The 19,703-nt window shown below is 36.9% G+C and overlaps 1 protein-coding gene across 1 annotated transcript in view; it reads left to right on the forward strand.

Moving 5' to 3' along the window:
• The window catches only part of Mtnr1a (melatonin receptor 1A), a 35,492-nt gene extending 16,281 nt beyond the window's left edge, over positions 1-19,211 (forward strand). Inside the window, exon 2 of the mRNA XM_015486060.2 lies at positions 14,435-19,211. Coding sequence (XP_015341546.1) covers positions 14,435-15,303 — 869 coding nt within the window. The 3' untranslated portion in view covers positions 15,304-19,211. The remainder of the gene's footprint in view (positions 1-14,434) is intronic.
• The last annotated feature ends 492 nt before the right edge of the window (positions 19,212-19,703 follow it).

The raw sequence follows: 19,703 nt of genomic DNA on the forward strand, positions 1-19,703 counted from the left end.
GAAGATTTGGGCCTACTTTTTCTTCTATTAGATTCATTTGTCTCTGGTTTAATATCTAGGTCCTTGATCCACTTTTTTGAGTTTTGTGCATGGCAAGAGATAGGGGTTTAATTTTATTTTGTTGCATATAGATTTCCAGTTTTCTCAGCACCATTTGTTGAAGAGGCTACCTTTTCTCCAATGTATATTTTCCATGCTTTTGTCAGGTATAAGATAACTGTAATTATGTGGATTTGTCTCTTTGTCCTTTATTCTGTACCATTGGTCTACATTGGGTTCAATTTCCAGTACTGGGAGGGAAAAATAAAGGTGAACATTCATCCAGATCCAGTAGTCTATTTTGGTATCAATATCATGCTGTTTTTGTTATTATAGCTTTGTAGTATAGTTTAAGTTCTGGTGTACTGATGCCACCTGCTTCACTCTTCTTGCTAAGGATTGCTTTAGCTATTCTGGGTCTCTTATTTTTCCAGATGAATATCATGATTGCTTTTCCTGTTTCTATAAGGAATGTCATTGGGATTTTGATTGGAATTACATTAAATCTGTATAATGTTTTTGGTAGTATGGTCATTTTGACAATATTAATTCTGCCTATCCAAGAACAGGTAGATCTTTCCATCTTCTAAGGTCTTCTTTAATTTCTTTCTTTAATGTTCTGTTAAAGAAAAAGCTACCCAATCTTTCACCTCAGTCTGTTTTCATTGTAGAGGTCTTTCACCCCTTTCGTTAAGTTGATTCCCAAGTTTTTTTTTTTTGAGGCTATTGTTGTAAATGGGGTAGTTTTCCTACTTTCCCTTTCAGAGGATTTGTCACTGATATACAGAAATGCCTTGATTTATGGGTATTGATTTTATATCCTGCTACTTTGTTGAATTCATTTATTCTAGAAGTTTTCTGGTGGAATTTTTTGGGTCTTCTAGGTAGAGAATTATATTATCAGCAAATAGTGTTAATTTGAGTTCTTCTTTTCCTGTGTGTATCCCTTTAATTTCTTTCATCTGACTAATTGCTCTGGCCAGTGTTTCAAGAACTGTGTTAATAGAAGTGGTGAAAGAGGGCATCCTGTCTTTTTCCAGTTTTTAGAGGGAATGCTTTCAGTTTTTCTCCATTTAGAATGATGTTGGCCTGGAACTTAGCATAGATAGCCTTTACAATGTTGAGATATGTTCCTGTTATCCCTAGTTTTTCTAGTGTTTTGAACATGAAGGGGTGCTATATTTTGTTAAATGCTTTTTCTGTGTCTATTGAGATGATCATATGATTCTTATCTTTGAGTCTATTGATGTGATAAATTACATTTATTGATTTCCGTATGTTGAACCAACCTTGCATCCCTGGGATGAATCCCACTTGATCCTGGTGCACGATCTTTTTGATATGTTTTTGTATTCTACTTGCCAGATTTTTATTGAGAATTTTCACATCTATGTTCATTAGAGATATTGGGCTGAAGTTTTCTTTCTTTGATGTGTCTTTGCCTGATTTTGGAATCAGGGTGATATTGGCCTCATAGAATGAGATGGGAAGTGTATCCTCTTTTTCTATTTCATGAAATAATTTGAGGAGTATTAGTATTAGTTCTTCTTTAAACGTCTTTTAGAACTCAGCTGTGTATTCTTCTGGCCCTGGGCTTTTCTTGGTTGGTAGGCTTCTGATGGCATCTTCTATTTCATCGCTTGAAGTTCATCTGTCTAAATTGTGTATATCATCCTGATTCAATTTGGGCAAATCATATGACTCTAGAAATTTTTCAATGCCTTCAATATTTTCTATTTTATTGGAGTACAAATTTTCAAAATAATTTCTAATTATCTTCTATATTTCTGTAGTGTCTATTGTGATATTTCCTTTTTCATCACGTATGCTAGTAATTTGAGTTTTCTCTATCCTTCTCTTCATTAGCATGGTCAAGGGTTTGTCAGTGTTCTTTATTTTTTCAAAGAACCAACTTTTTTTGTCATTTTTTCAATTGTTTCTTTTGTTTTAATTTCATTGATTTCAGCTCTGATTTTTAATTATTTCCTGGCTTCTACTAATTTTGGTGTTGGTTTGTTCTTCTTTTTCTAGGGCTTTGAGATGTGATGTTAGGTCATTTATTTGTTGACCTTTTCTTCTTTTAAGGAATGAACTCCATGCAATGAACTTTCCTCTTAGTGCTGCCTGCATAGTATCCCAGATTTGTCAATACATTGTATCAGTGTTCTCATTTGCCTCTAAGAATTTTTTAATCTCTTTTTTTGATGTCTTTTGCAGCCCATTGTTCATTCAGTAGCATATTATTTAGTCTCCAGTTGCTGGAGTAGCTTTTATTTTTAATTTTATCATTGATTTCTAGTTTAATTTTATTATGATCTGATAGAATGCAGGGTAGTATCTCTACATTTTTGTGTTTGCCAAGAGTTGCTTTGTGGTATAATATATGGTCTGTTTTAGAGAAGGATTCATGTGCTGCTGAGAATGTGTATTCACTCGCTGAAGAGTGAAATTTTCTATATACGTCAGTTAAGTCTAAGTTATTGGTTGCATTATTGAGTTCTATTGTTTATTTGTTCAGCTTTTGTTTGGAAGATGTATCCAGTGGTGAAAGACGTGTGCTAAAGTCACCCCAAATTATTGTGCTGTGGTCTATTCGACTCTCAAACTTGAGAAGAGCTTGTTGATAAATGTTGATGTTACGCTGTTTGGGTTATATATATTTATAACTGTAACGTCCTGTTGGTGTGTGGTTCCCTTGAGCAGTATATGTGTCCTTCTTTATCCCTTTTTATTAACTTTAGCTTGAAGTCTACTTTATTTCACATGAGGATGGAATCCCCTGCTTGCTTCCGCAGTTCATGTGAGTGCTTTGATTTAAAAAATAAAAGCTACCCAACCTTTCACCTTTAGTCTCTGGATGTCTTTTCCTATGAGATGAGTCTCTTGGAGGCAGCATATTTTGGGGTCTTTTTTTGTTTAATCCAATCTGCCAGTCTATGTCTTTTGATTGGTGAGTTTAAGCCATTAACATTCAGGGATATTATTGAGACATAATTTGTATTCCCAGCCATTTTTGGTATTTAACTTGACTTGGTTTCTCCTTTGATTAGTTTTTCCCGTAGTGTAATACCTCCTTGTGCTGATTTTCATTATTATTTTTCATTTCTTCTTCACAGAATATTTTGCCAAGGGTGTTCTGTGGTGCAGGCTTTCTAGTTGTAAATTCTTTTAACTTTTGCTTATCCTGGAAAGTTTTAATTTCATCATCAAATCTAAAGCTTAATTTTGCTGGATATAAGGTTCTTGGTTGGCATCCATTTTCTTTCAGAGCTTGGTATATGTTGTTCCAGGATCTCCTGGCTTTGAGGGTCTGGGTTGAAAAATCTGCTGATCTGATTTCTCTCTATTGAGGTCTTTAAGATTCTATCCTTATTCTGAATGCTAGGCATTTTCATTATAATGTGTCTTGGTGTAGATCTGTTGTAATTTTGTACATTTGGTGTCCTGTAAGCCTCTTGTAATTGGTTTTCCAATTCATTCTTAATGCTTGGGAAATTTTCTGATATTATCTCAGTGAAGAGATTGTGCCTTTCTTTGATTTGAAACTCTGTACCTTTCTCTATCCCAATAACTCTTAGATTTGGTCTTTTGATGCTGTCCCATAATTCTCAGATGTTCTGTTCATGGTTTCTGTCTTCACTGTGTGGTCAACTTTATTTTCCAGATTGTATACTTTGTCTTCATTATCTGACATTCTTTCTTCCAAGTGATCTAGTCTGTTGGTGATGCTTTCTATTGAGTTTTTTATTTGGTTTATTGTTTTCTTCATTTCAGGGATTTCTGGTTTTTGGGGGTTTTGTTTTGTTTTGTTTTTGTAAATTCTTTCTTTCTTAAAGTAATATTTTGCTACTTGTATTTGCTCTCTTATCTCTTTGTTGGAATGATCAATTTTTGCCTGTATTTGCTCATTTAGGTCATTCTTTAATTCACAGATCATTTTAATTATGACATTCTGAACTCCTTCTCTGACATTTCATCAACTACACTGTCCATGGGTTCTGTTATTGTAGTATCCTGGTTTGTTTGGGGCACTTTACTCCCTTGTTTTTTCATGTTGTCTATGTGTCTTCCTTTCTTGCAGAGTGGATCCAAGATATTACAGCTTCTATCCTTTAGTCTTGTAGTACCCGTGAAGATTATCTGTACTTCACCTTGATGTTGGGCTTCCAGACCCTGCAGGTGTCCCTTGATGTATGCTACTGCAACTAAAGGTGGTGGCAGCAATAGTGGAGGTATCTTGAGATAGCAGTGGAGGTGCCCCAAGATGAATGCAACGTCTTTTGAGATGGGGCTGAAAGGTTGGGCCTTACACTGTCTTTGGAATGCCTGCTCCGAGATGCAGCTGCTTCTAGGCCCTGTCTGTTGTCAAAAGGTAGTGGCTACTGCATGGGGAAGGCTATGGCAATATCTGCAGTGTCCCAAGATGGAATAGGGTTAGGCCTGGGCTCCCAGGTGGGTGGGGTGGCAGACTTGGACCTATCCTGGGCTTGGGTCCCACACAGGTTGGTGAATACGGTCCTGTGCTGGTGCCTGAGCTCTGTTGGGTGTCTGTTGGTGGCGGGATGGACCCAAGTCTACCCTGTACCAGGGTCTCATGCAGGTGAGCGCAGTCAGATCAAGGCTGGACCTGAGCTCAGGGGGGGTGTCTCTATAAATGGATTCTTTATTATACCAGACTTCTTAGCTCTGAATCCGTGGATTTGCTATGTAAAACTAATGAAACATGGTTCCAAGAGTGTTTGAGGTACATTTTTTTTCCCCAAATAAAACTGGTCTTTATCACTTTGATGAGTTCAAGTAGTTGTTTTTTTATTTGTTTGTTTAATTCTTATAAACAATAATTTAGTGGGTCACTACTCTTGCTTTCTACATAAAGTACAGGATAAGTGAATGAAGGAATGAATAGGACCTATTGAGAAAACCAACATCCTGGTAGATGAGAGCAAAAGAGCAGCCAGTCAGTGGGTATAGCTCAGTTACAGAATGCTTAACCTATCATATGTGAGACCCTGGGTTCAGTCCTCAAAATTGCAACTAATTTCTGCTTCTGCATGGGTGACTCTTTGAGACTTAGGAGAGTTAATTCATCCAGCAGACTGTTCTTGAGCACCTACCATCTGCCAAGTTCTGTGCTCACAATGATAATGTAAATATTCAGACCTACACCCCAGGATCTGAGCCCTTTGGAGGGAGACAGACTCTTATGCAAATGTGTGTGGTTTTGTGTTGCTTTGATTGGAAATATATCCACACACAGTGAGGATAAAGAGATTGAAGAGCATTGCTGGGAAACCTTTAGAACTGGTATCTTCTCAGTAAGCTTTGTTTCTGTTAGGTATCATAGTAACTAGTTCCTCCTTTTCTACCAGGAAGCCCAGCCCATGATCTCCTTAGAAAACCACCTGATTTCATCACAGAGTTGAAGGTCTCTCCTTTTTTTTTTTTTTTTCCTTGTGGTATTGGAATAGAACCAAGGGTCTTGTAAATGCTAGGCAAGTGCAGAACCACTGAGGTACTTTCCCAGAACCTGCCCCCCACCACCTTTTTAAAACATTTTATTTTGAAAAAGGATTTTGCTCAGTTGCCCAGGCTGGCTTCAAACTTGGGATCCTCCTACTTCAGCTTCCTGAGTACCTAAGATTACAGGCATGCTCCACCATGTCCAACAAGATCTATGTTAAAATTTCTAGAAACAGAACCTGAGACAGACTTGGCTCTCAGGCTGTTGAGGTCTACTCTCAAGAGGAGCTTATAAGCAGTGAGGAAAGCAAAGTAGGGCAGAGATGAAAAGACAAACAAGAATGGAACTTAAGATAAAACCTAGACTTGGCTTTATCCAAAAGTTGGGGTCTCTGGACATAAATCCATCTGAAAAATTGCCATTACTTGAGACAAGGTAACTGGCCTTCTGTATTCCAGAGTTAGCCATTGGATTGATCACCAAGGGCAATCTCTGGAGAAGGGTGTAGAAGCCAAATGGAAGCACCCAGCACTCAGAAACCTTGTGGATAAGTGCCTCAGCTTGGAAAAGGGGATCTGGGACAGGCACTAGCAGCATCTACCGCAGGCCTATGGAGCAAAGAAGTTATGCTGAAGCAGGCTAAAGACCAAGCATATTTAGTAATGGGTTCCTGTAGTCAGTATGTTGAAGAGAGCACACAGAAGGAAATTAATCATCCTTAGGTTTCATCATTGCAGAGTTTCAATTATTTTATCAAATTAGAACAAGATGCCTAGTGCCATAGAAACAACGTTGATGAAAACCTTAAATTCAAGGCCCAAACTTTGCTATGTCAGGGTGACAAATTTCTTAATAATTCACATAAAAGCAAAGTGATTCAGAGTAACATGGCCCATCTTTTATTTATTGATTGATTATATATTTTTATTTGTTTTAAACTAGTTACACATGACAGAATGCATTTTGACACATCAAACATAAATGGAGTATAACTTCTCATTCATCTGGTTTTACATGATATAGAGTTACACAGGTCATATAGTTGTGTATGCACATAGGGTAATGCTACTAACACTCCTACCTCTCTTTCCCCTCCCCTCCCTTCACTCCCCTTCATCTAGTCCAAAATACCTCTCTTCTCCTCCAGCCCTTATTGTGAAGTAGCATCCACATATCAGAGAAAACATTTGGCCTTTGGTTCTTTGGGATTGGCTTATTTCACTTAGCATAATATTCTCCAGTTCCATCCATTTACTGGCAAATGCCATAATTTCATTCTTCTTAAGGCTGAATAATATTCCATTGTGTATATATACCACAGTTTCTTTTTTCATTGATCTGTTGAAGGGCATCTAGGTTGGTTCTATATTTCAGCTCAACAATAGGTCATTCTTAAAGCATCTGCCTAAGACTTTTACTAGTTAATGACGAGCTGCTGTAGTATCTAGTTCCCTTTTTGAATTCTCTGGACATTTCCACCTCCTGAATCTTATGCAAAATTCTTTTGTGGATGATGCTAGTCCATCGCTGTGCAAGAAAGGGAATTCTGGGCATCAATTTTAGCAAGTTAACACAGTACAAATCCAATGCAGTTCACCCCTTGACATCTTGACATATATCCAAGTAAAGAAAACATCAAAGTTATGTTTTTATATAACATAATGCAATGTTATTTTATTAACATAAAAGTGAAAATACATTAACCCTTTTCTCAAAAAGACAATATAGTCTTTTTGTCCACCTTTGCATGATTTTCATTATTTGTCTTGCTGAGTCACATTCCACATTTGATATACTGTAGTCTAAATACTGAAATATATGGTTCACTTCTAATCATATTAGATGGAAAGAATAGTGGAGGAGAAAAGATTCACCATTTATTTCATCATGGAAAAGAAGAAATGTCAATATTATTGTAATCTTCACCTCTGCAGCTGGTCACATGGTCATAATGGGTATTTATAATTACCTTTTCCATCCTCCATTCCCTCTGCTTTCCACTCATTGTGGTTCAAGTAGCTGAAACCTTTATTCATAAAGCTCTGGCATATTCATATACCTGCCTATAATTGGGTTATTTCAGTTTTCTATTGACTTTAATCACAGGGCATGGGAGTAATAAGACATTATAGGGATTTCTTGCATTCAAGACATAATTCCTTGCTCTTATTATATAATAACAACCTGATTTACTCTTGATAATCAAGACTAATCAGCCTGGTCAGGATAGTAATTCCTTTCTTTTTAAATTAATAAATTACATGAGGAGCCCAAAGTAGCCAGGTGGCAGTCCTGACTTCCAGCTTAATGAAATCATTGGTATGTCTCCTGATGGAAGCATTTCTTCCTTTAGACCAAAAAACAAAAAAACAAAAACAAAAACAAAACAAAACAAAAAAACTAAACAAAAACCAAACAAACAAAAACCCCTAGTTTCAGGGCCAGGAGACTGGAAGCCTTTTGCTAGTGTACTTGTAAAGGAAAATCCATTTCCAGCCTTGATTTTCTGATTCATGAATCCTGACTATGGGATAAGCAACACTTTATGTTAGTCACTTTTTAAAGGCACATACCATATCCTGGGGAATGGTACCCTAGACTCTAACCCAGTGGTGGTGAAACAGAATCTTTAAAACCACTCCATTAATTTATCAGTCAGCTGTTCTAAGATGGGAAACATGGAAAGTCCTATGACTTCCAGAAGCACGACCCCATTGTTATACTCCATTTGTTTTAAAGTTAATTTCTTAGTCAGAAGGAATGCTGGGAGGAATACCATCATGGTGAACAAAGGACCCTTTAAGTATATGGATGTTAGGTTGGTAGAAGAATTAAAGGCATTAAAGGGTAAGAAAGGCAACTTCATGTACAGAGTGAGCTTCTGTTCCAGTCAGAACAGTGTGCTCCCCCTTTTGATGATGGGAGTGGTCTTATGTCAGTCTACTACAAGTGATTGACTGATTTTTCTAGGAAATGGAACCATATTAATGTTGCTCTCCAATGTTGGTTGAATATTCATCAATACAATAGTGGCTATTGCCAGATCAATATTCATGTATTGATCTTTACTAACTATGTTGCTGAGCCCATGAATAACTTCCATTCTTGCTTCTGTAATAATTTTGAGCCCATTGGTCAAGGACAGTCATGGCTAAGGATTAACTGATGTCCACAAGTTGCATCATTGAGCTCCCCTCTGTTGAACATTCATATGGGATACAAACATCTTCATACTAAATGACCATGCTGAGAGGTTTCAAAATCTCTTTGCCACTGATTTTCTAATCCCCTTTCTTCCAAGTTCTTGACCATATAGCTGTACCACTAGCCATTATGAATCAATGTAGTCTGTGGCCATATCTCCCTCCAGTAAGAATGAATGACCAGTCTGAAATTCAATTTGAAGCACCACTCAAAGTTCTGTTTACTAGGAGTGTTTTCCTTCACTCTTGTCCTTGAAAGCAACTCTGGATTTGGTCTGCAGTGCTACAACCATTCAGTTTCAGGAGTGCCAGTATATAATGAACTATTTGTAAACTAGGCCAGAAATTCTTTATTTCTTATTTAACTGGTCAAAGGGAAATCCCTATGAAGCCATAGGTACACACTGAGAGAAGGGGGTTTTGTGGCAGGAATATGGGACATGGGTATCTGTGTAACCTACTTTGCCTTCTGGGACCTGCTTGAACCATAAATACACACTACTTCTGTTTGATGCTGTGCATGTAGAATCTTATGATGTGGTGGGTCAGAAAACACCTGTCAAAAAGGGACCTTTCAAATCACATGGTCACTTAGTTTTTCATGGTCAAGTGTTAAGACTCTACTGAGTAGCAAGTCAACTCTGTCTCAAAAGAGCATACTTATCTGCAGAGGACAGTATGTATTGATTCAGGATTTTGAAGAAAATCCTGAGACTGTGTCATAAATCACTTATATGTGCCTGCTGAAGCCTCCCTACAGTCTCATGATCTACCGTAAATAATTCAAGTACTATCGGTATCTTAGTTAACTCATGCTGCTTCAACAAAACACCTTAGACTGGATAATTATAAAAAATTAACATTTATTTTTCATAGATCTGGAGACCAGGAAGTACAAGATAAAAAAACTGGCAGGCAAATTGGTGTCTGTCGAGGACTCTTCTCTTCTTCCAATAAGATGCCTTCTCGATGCATCCTTTAGAGGGGACATATGCTGCATCCTTCTATGGTGGAAGGGGTAGAATGGATGAACACCCCTCCATACCTGTTTTATAAGGCCCATCCTCATGACTTAATCACTTCCTCAAAGCCTCACCTCAATACTATCATATTGGTGATTAAATTTCAAGATAGGAATTTGTGGGGGTACCTTTAGATTAGAGCTATTGGATATGATGGATCAAGTGGCAGAGTAGCCTTTCATAGCTTTTTCTTGCTCCACTAAAACCTGTCAGGTTCAGGGTTACTCAGTACATGGGTTTATGTAGCATGTCAAAAGGGGGTATATGTAGTTTTTTTCTATTTTTCTTGAGCAGGTAACAGGGCAATACAGCAACTTTTTCTTTACCTTAGAAGATGATACAGGTGACAATTTATGTAACTATTGCTACTGAATGTCATGAACTACCAGTGTCCTCTTTTGCTACTAGAAATAGGGTTTTTAATACTTTCAGTCTGGTCCTGTCATAGAACTCAGAACCAATACAGTTTAATCATCTTTAAGGTTCTTTTAGTTCACTTCCACCTCCAAATTCTGCATCAATCAAGATTTAGTCAATTCAAGAAGCAAAATCTTCAGATTTTGTGGGAATTGATAAAGTAATTTATTAGGGCTATTGCTTCTAATTCTGGTTTTGGAGCCTAAAGTCCACCGAAAAGGCAGTTGAGATGGCAAGATAGATGTCAAGAGGGGTCACAGGGAACCAGAACTTTGGAGGAATGGCTGGAACCCAAGAAGATGAACTGAACTCACCTCAGTGGGTCAGTCTCCCAGTTTCTCCAAGTGGAGTTCAGCAGGATCTGGAGAAGCTATGGACATGCCACTGCCCCTCAACCATCACCAGAGGCCAGTAGATGAGACTCAAGTGCCAGAGCTGCTGTGGCACCTCATGCTTTATGAAAAACTTATGAGTGTAAAGAGAATATGGCTACCACTTCATTTTCACTTTTTAATAAAATCTCGTGACAAATTGTCTCTTGTGGGGAATACCAACCTGGAGCTATACAAGGAAGTGTCTTTTTAGCCTTGCTATGTCAACACAAAATGAACTCACTGTATGTAACTCAGTGCCAGATACTGTTTAAGGTGGTGGTGGCAGCAGGGTGACGTCTAGGACAGGCACTGCCCTGGTGAATTTGATGACATGGGCTGTGGGGAGATAGGAGAAGGTGAAGAAGTCATTGTCACAAGTAGAGAGCACTGTCAGTGGGACCATTCAGAGGGAAGTCACAGGACTAGTTCTGTGGGAGGCATTTAGACAAGGCAGCTCTGTAGTTGTCTCTTCATTTCTGCATATCTGGGCTATATTTTGTTTCTAATTTAAAATTTTATTTATTATAAAAATACTACTCTGCATTTTTATAGTTTGTGCATTTAATCATTGTGAGGCTGTGTTTTTTCCTGTTCCTAGTAAAGTGACCTCGAAGTGGTTTCTCTTCCCCCCATCATCTCTGTAATTTTCTAGATCTAGCTTTTAAAGAATGATGCCTGTAGAGGCCGTAATCCTTGGATCTCTGTAGGAGCACACGAACTTCTTTAGGGAAATGCACTCAGCAAAACTAACAAAGAAGCAATGTTGTACCCTCAGCTCTCACTAGTTTTGTGACTTCATCTAATGTAACTCAGTATTTCTGCTTTTCTTGTCTCTAAGTAGGAATGTACAAGATGGTCACTAGTAGTATATACCTTTCAATTTTGACTGGTGTTTTAGTCAGCTATTTCGCTGCTCTGACTACAGAATCTGACCAGTACAGCTATAGGGGAGGAGGAGTTTATTTGAGGGCTCACAGGTTTTAGTTCATAGAAGGCCAGCTCCATTCCTTGGGGCTTGAGGTGAGGCTGAATCATGGTGGAGTGTGTGACAGAAGGAAGCAGCTCACATGAGATCAGAAGGCAAAGAGAGAGACTCCACAAACCAGATAGAAACATATACCCCAAAGCCACGCCCCAGTTCCCATCTCCCCAACCACCCTCACCACTTCAGTTAATCCTATCAGGGATTAATTCACTGATCAGGCTAAGGCTATAATCCAATCATTTCTCCTCCAAACCTTCTTGCATTTTCTCACATGTGAACTTTCAGGGGCTACCACATCTACACCATAACAACTGGATAATTCCAGAATTCCTCCACAGTGAGGACAACGAAAAAGAAATTTTTAACCATCGACAGATATTAAACTTCAGAATTCATTACTATGTTGGTGTATAAAGTCTTTGATATCTGTAAAAATGGGTAGATTGCTAATTTCTGGAGTAGCACAGAACTGAGAATAGAATACATGACCTTCTGGTGTGAGTAATTATGATTGATTTAATTGCAAGAATGAATGAGTTAAATGAAAAAAAGTTCCTTTTCCATCCTCCCCGCCCAACACTCACACCTTACAAAATGAGCAGATGTGATAAATTTTCAAGCTAAGCTACCTGATATCTATATCTCCATACAGTTTGTAACTTAAGTTTTTTCTCCAAACATTTGTAAGATGAAATTAATTCAAAGAAAATTAAACCAACAATTTAATTAATATAATTACTTGAACAGTAATGAAGCATAATTGCTATAAAATAAATGGAGCACAGAATGAAAGCCATAAAAGATGATTTTAAGTTCCTTAAAAATAAATCTGTATTAAGCCAGTTTGTCATTGTGACATTCTAGGGTATTGTTTTGATGACATTTTAATTTGTAGTTGAATTTCACATATTGTTTGTATTTTTCAAGTGTTAAATAGTTTCAGTTAAAATTCATTAACATATACTGACTTTGGAATTTAAATATTACATTGGTAATTGAAATGTATTTGTGGGAAAAATTAGTTTTCCATCACCTTTAACTTGAACTGTAAAACCAATTTGTGTGTGTGTGTATATGTGTGTTTGCGCGCGCACACACGCGCGCACGCGCTGGGGATCAAACCCAGGGCCTTATACATGCAAGGCAAGCAGTCTACCAACTGAACTATATCCTCAGCCCCAATATAACCATTTTTTAAGTAATTTGCTTTATAACAGTTTATCTGAAATTCATAAATGATGCAAGCTTTGCTTTTCTTGTATCATTTCATGACTGCTGTTTTACTTCATTTTTTTTGGTAACAATTTCTTGGGGGAATAAAATTAGTGAATTAGAAACATAAAGTACAGAGACTATTTTATTTCAAATGTTGGGAAGTGACAAATTAATTACATCATCAAACATGAGCAAAAGTCATTGTACTAGAGAGTAAGACATAAAAATGAGGAAGACGGATGTAACCTAAGGGGCTACAGTCGAGGAGTGTAGGAAAGCAAAGTTTACAAATAGACATCTAAATATTTGCATCTGTAGAAGGTTCTAGAATGCCCCTTCTCATCCCTGTCTAACAACCTCCTCATTTCCTCTTACTGTTACATACTCTGGTGCTTCTGACTATGTGCTTTTGTTTTTCTGAGTTTTCCTGTCTCTTCATTCCTGTTTCCCCAGCATCTAGTGTATGCATTTAATAAATTTTTATTGAACAGAATTTATTACAATTTAATCCACACTAAAAGTGGTATAAAGTGACTTAGGAGCCTTTCAAGAAGGAAATGCTTACTTCTGATTGGTCAAATAAGCAAAGGCCTTTGGTCTTCTCCATTTAGGATGGACATAGAAAAATGGGTGGCATTTTAAAAGATGGAGCAGAGTCATTTGAGGCAGAAGGAATAGTAAGAAACAAAGATTAAAACAAAAAGTCACAGAAGTGGGTCTGGGTAGCTCAGTGGTGGAGCATTTGCTTAGCATACATTGAGGTCCTGGGTTCGATTACTAGCACTACAAAAAGAAAAAGAAAAAAAAATGCCACAAAAGAAAAGAACATACTTTGTAGAACATCTTATGAAATTTGAGTTATTTTTCTGCATTAAAAATGTGTTTAATTATTACACTGATATAGAAAATTATAACTTATCTAGAATATTTAGAGTTTAATTCTTGTACCTTAAGTGCTTTATAAAAGAGAAATTTTGCCTTTTCTTTTGATTTGAGAAGAGCGAGTTGTAGAATATGAACACCATTTTACTTGACAGAGATTTTTTGCCTCATTTAATGCTTTCTACAGTGTTATGCAGAAGATGCTATCGTTATCCCCTCTCTCAGAGAGGAAGCTGAAGCTTGGCAAGGTGAAGTAATTTGTCCCAGTTACATAGCTGGTAGGCATGAGGCTGGTGTTCTACTCCAGACAGGTGACAGAGTCCTTTCTGCCTTAATTTGTTGTGCTGTGGACAAAGATCCATTGCTCTCAACAACAGAAGCTAGCAGTTCATTTGAGAACTGTTGAAGAACTAAAGAGGATAGAAGACCTGGAATTTAAAGAAATCACGGCTGACTTGAGAATAACAAAATATGAGATTTCTCAGTTAATATAGATGGTTCCAAAGCAAAAGAAGCAATACAGATATAATAAACTTGGGACTTTTTTTTTTTAAAAAAGAGGAACTAGTTTTAAAGACAACAGTCTGGGATATAGAATATACCTTGTTGTGGTAACATGGAAAGTTATGAAGAGGGGACTTGATTTTACAGGAGTGACAACAGGCTTACTTCCTGGTGAAAATGGCCTCTACTTCATTTATAGTGTGGACAGTAGCTATGATGTCAGATCAACCAAGTTGTGGAAATATTAACCAGCTCTTTAATTATGAAAAGAAGAAACTACAACTCCTGCAATACTGGTATTGACTTATATTTTATAAATCTCTCTCTTTTAGGAAATATATTTGTGGTGAGCCTAGCAGTTGCAGACCTGGTGGTAGCCATTTATCCATACCCTTTGGTGCTGACATCGATATTTAACAATGGCTGGAACCTGGGATCTCTGCACTGTCAAATTAGTGGTTTCCTGATGGGCTTGAGTGTCATTGGCTCCATATTCAATATCACTGGGATCGCCATTAATCGCTACTGCTACATCTGCCACAGTCTCAAGTACGACAAGCTGTACAGTAACAAGAATTCCCTCTGCTACGTGTTCCTGATATGGATGCTGACACTAGTGGCAATTGTGCCCAACTTGAGAACGGAAACACTCCAGTATGACCCAAGGATCTATTCCTGTACGTTTTCACAGTCTGTCAGTTCAGCCTACACGATAGCTGTGGTGGTTTTCCACTTCATAGTTCCGATGGTCATCGTCATCTTCTGTTACCTAAGAATATGGATCCTGGTTCTTCAGGTCAGACGGAGGGTGAAATCTGACAACAAACCCAAACTGAAACCACAGGACTTCCGGAACTTTGTCACCATGTTTGTGGTTTTCGTACTTTTTGCAATTTGCTGGGCTCCTCTCAACTTCATTGGTCTTGTTGTGGCCACAGACCCTGCCAGCATGGTGCCCAGGATACCCGAGTGGCTGTTTGTGGCTAGTTACTACATGGCATATTTCAACAGCTGCCTCAATGCAATTATATATGGACTACTGAACCAAAATTTCAGAAAGGAATACAGAAGAATTATAGTTTCACTGTGTACAGCCAAGATGTTCTTTGTAGATAGCTCGAATGATGTAGCAGATAAGATTAAATGTAAACCCTCTCCATTAATAGCCAACAAGAATTTAATCCAAGTGGACTCTGTTTAGAAAAGCAAAACATTTCTGGCACGATGTCCATACTGCTCAGACCATACTCCTTTTCATGTCTGCTTTGCTCTGGATGGATGTCTTGAAAACAGTAGTTGAGAAAAGGAAGCTCTTAAGAGTTTACCCGAAGTTTCTGAGCTAGTGTGCCCTGGAGCAAAGTGTCTAATTCTGCTTATCAAGAGAAATCCAGAACATACAGAGAATCATGTTAATTGAAGAGTATGTTTCAGGAGTAGGGGGTTAAAGTAAAATACTGGATGAATTTAAGGGAAGAAATACTGTTAAAACATTTATTTTACCGTAAATAGGTTTCACAAATGCAGTACAGTTATCCCTCATTTTCCGTGGGTTCTTCATCCTTGGATTCAGTCAACCATGAATTGAAAATATTTAGAAAAACATTGCATCTGTACTGAACTTTTGTATGTACTTTTATTTTTATTTGTATGTACTTTTGTATGTACTTTTATTCTTTTTCCTCCCTGAAGAATGTAGTATAATAGCCATTTGCATAGCATTTACTTTGCTGTGGGTTTTATAAGTAATCTGCAGGTGATTCAAAACACTGTAAATGTGAAGATATGTATAGGTCATATGCAAATACTGTATCATTTTATATAAGGGTCTACAAATTTTTATATTCTTGGGGGCTCAAGGATTTTGAGGGATGAGTATAATTACTTTCCCCCTCACTTGTTAAAATATTTCTAATGGGGAAATGAAAAGAACATTTGATTTATAAGTGAGTAAATGGAACAAAAAGGAGAAGTGAGAGGAGTGACTCATTACAGAATGACTGAGTGGCAGTGGCAACAACCATTTACCACCACCATACTGAGCCACCCCCACCTAGCCATTTGTATTTTAAAAATAACATACAGGGTCTGGCTAAGTTACTGAGGCTGGCCATGAACTTGCGCTCCTCTTGCCTCAGTTCTCTTGGGTAGCAGGGATGACAGGCTTGCGCCACCAGTCCCCTCTACTTTTCTCTATGCTTGAAAATAAATCATCTTCATTTGGGAAAAAAAATCATGTACAATTCAATGTAAAACCAGCTTTGCAATATTGATTACAGGTTTTGGGAAATCTCCTATGACTGTGTACGGGTAAAAATTTAGAGAATAACAAAGTTATTTTAGTGCTGTTCAATATTTATGTTAATGATGAGTACTTATTTTACTGAAGCTCTTTTAGAAGACCAAAGAGTGAACATAAACTAAATTTGTAAAATATAGGAAAAGGCCAAAAGGGACAGATATTTAACCAAAGTTTTAGTATATCCATAATGTAACAATAACAAGTGGGGTAAAAATTTAATGACAAACTAAGCTAGTACCAGGAGAATGCTCTGGCCATCAAATTTCTAAAATGTTGGGACATGTCCTAATTGGGTTCAGCTTATGCTTATCTGTCACCAGAAGGATAATGGAGTCATTGTGCAATCACCTTGCTTCATAGTGCTGAGGAAAAAATTGAATTTAGGTATGGAAAAGCAATCACACATGAATATAGAAACAGAATGATTTTAGAAGCACAAACCTTAATCATATGTTATTCTATTTTCTATCTCTGAAGCAGACATTTTAAGTTAATAGAAATAACCACTTAGGAATTTTTTGCATATTATAGAGTTTACCATGGGGAGAAAGAGCCTGTGTATGATTGTGCACGTGTGTTGGCGTGTATACCGTGTGCACAGGCTGGTTAGCTCTGAGGAAATAAGAACAGCTTCGATGGCTCTGAAAAGTCAAAAGATGATTTAGGTGTGTGTTATATTAGTAGTAATAAGACTATGCTGTATTCCTTTATGATGAGGACACATTTCTTCATTCTGATTACAGGTTTATGATTCATATGCCCATTGAAAACCCAGTTGATTGCTATTTCATCTAGAGATTAGACACTGGGCCTTTCTTTTCTTGAGGTAGCCTGGTTCTCTAATGGCTAGCAGAACTGTTACTTTGCAGTGTGCGATGCAAACATATCCAGTTTGGAATAAAATAAAATGAATGTTATTTTCAGTTTCTATGATGTTCAACACTTTGGAGAACTCTTGAATTTTGGTGTGCAAAGGGGCAAGTGATGATTCACTGAGCACCATCCTAATAAATACTAAATAAGCCTCCATGCTTGGGATGTGGGAGTAAGAATCAGTTTGGCTATTTGGTTTACCCAGTAAAAGAGCTGATAGAATTTCTGCCTAGAGAGCTATAATTCCTTCATTAACTCTGTGACTACTGAGCTACAGAATAAATGTTTGCATAGACAATGTTTACACAATTCAAAGTAGTTAAATATAAGATGTTAACCTCAGTCCTGACATTATTTTCTGCTTGTCATTATTTTCTTGCAGCCTGGGTATAAATGTGTATAAAACTGTAGGAAGTCTGTTTTTCCAAAAGACAGTTTAATTTTATATTTTTGAAAATAAAGCCATGATAGAATATACTTGTATTATTTTACTTCTTTTTACCATGTATGTACCTTGTTACTGCCAAGGATGAACTTCAATGGGGATTTTACTTGTATATATTGTTTTGATAAATTATGTAGGTATACATGTGCATGTGTATATATGAAGGTGAGTATGATTTCTTACGATTTTCAAGATGTCCAATTTTTATGTTATTTGGGGGAATTAAACTTTGGTTAAGAATGAAAAGTGGTTTGATAATTACTTAAGATGTGTACCCGTTTATGGAAAATAAGCTTATTTTTCTGGTTTTGGCATTTTTCTCAGCAGAGTTTCAATGACTCAGTTATTCACATGTGTTCATCTATCATGCATCTATATCATACATATTCATATATTCATGTTCATCATGGAAGGGAACTGAGTTCAACTGAACTTTGTTTGCCCCACCTTGATATATGCAACCAACAACCTATGTTCTATTCCAAATACAGACTTATTGCACTATTTAACAAATGTGTTTCTCTTCTTTTTTTTCCCCCAGAAAGCATTATTTCTTGCTCAGTACACATGCACAAGATGGACTCCTTTCATTTTTAGAATTTAATTGGGGGAAAGACAGCCTATTATCTTGACCTTTGTCATAAAATCATTAAAGGGAACTTAAAGGCTAGGTTCAAGCTATTTCTCTCATTTTACAGACCACGAAGATGAGATTCATTAAAAATTGTCCTGTTAATGATCTACTAGAGTTAGCAGAAGAGAAGAGACTGAACCATGAGCTCCTGAGTTTGTTAAAAATTTAGGAAATATTGGACACCTTTATTTTTCATAAACTACCATTCCTGGAGGAATAACCAGCTTCCAACTGTATGAAGTCATATCCTTTGGAAACCTCTTTTCTCTTCCTAAGATTTAAAGACAACAACATCTTATTGAGAACACAGACGTATAAATGACCATCTGACTTTGATACATGAGAACCCTAAGTAGAACCTAGTTTTTGCTGCACTCAGTAGTAAGAGAAGGACAGGGAAACAAAGAATCCCAAAAGACATGGTGTCAAGGATCTTGATCCAACACTTATCAGTGGGACCTCTCTAAAGTAAGATTATCATTCTCAATTGTTTAGTCCTAATTCTCAGACAAATATATAGGAAACTTGTAGTTAAGCTTCATTTAATTCATTAATGAGAAGACCTGAAGAGTGACAGGGACCATTCAAAGATGAAATGAAGAACTAAGACTTAAATAGTCACTGGAGAAAGGAATATGGAAGTAAGATTGTTACATTAAATACACATCACATTAATGATCTATGAAGCAATAAAATTGTCAATTTTAAGATTCTCATTTAGAACAAACCAAAAATAACAACAAACTTACCAGTTTAAACATGTCTAATTTAATTAAAAGTCAGATGACTTCAGCTTATTGAAAAATGTTCTAGCATGATATTTAAAGTTCCACAGTTATCTTTTTTTTTTTTTTTCCAATTTCCTGTTTTGGACAGTTTTTCCTAAACAACTGGTATTGCATTTCTTCTAATAGACTGATTTGGAGCAAACTGTCATCTTAATGCTAAATCTTATGATCCATATCATGATATTACCTTTCATTTGGTAATATCTATTTTTTCCCTGAATATGAGATTAGAGATTAGAGTTGGGGTTGTGGCTCAGTGGTAGAGTGCTCGCCTAACGTGTGCAAGGCCCTGGGTTTGATCCTCAGCACCACATAAAAATGAATAAATAAAACAAAGTTATTGTGTCCAACTACAACTAAAAATAAAAAAAAATATTAGAGATTATTTATGATAGGCAAAATGATGTGTTCCTGTAATCTCAGCTACTTGGGAAGTTGAAGCATGACGATGAGCCTGCAAATTTGAGACCAATCTGGGCAGCGCAGCAAGATCCTGTCTCAAATCCAAAACCAAAAAATTATTCATATATTTATTCATAGATATTATATGTTTCAAGTAATG

Source organism: Marmota marmota, unplaced genomic scaffold (assembly GCF_001458135.2).
Source record: "Marmota marmota marmota unplaced genomic scaffold, marMar, whole genome shotgun sequence".
Taxonomy (NCBI): Eukaryota; Metazoa; Chordata; class Mammalia; order Rodentia; family Sciuridae; genus Marmota; species Marmota marmota.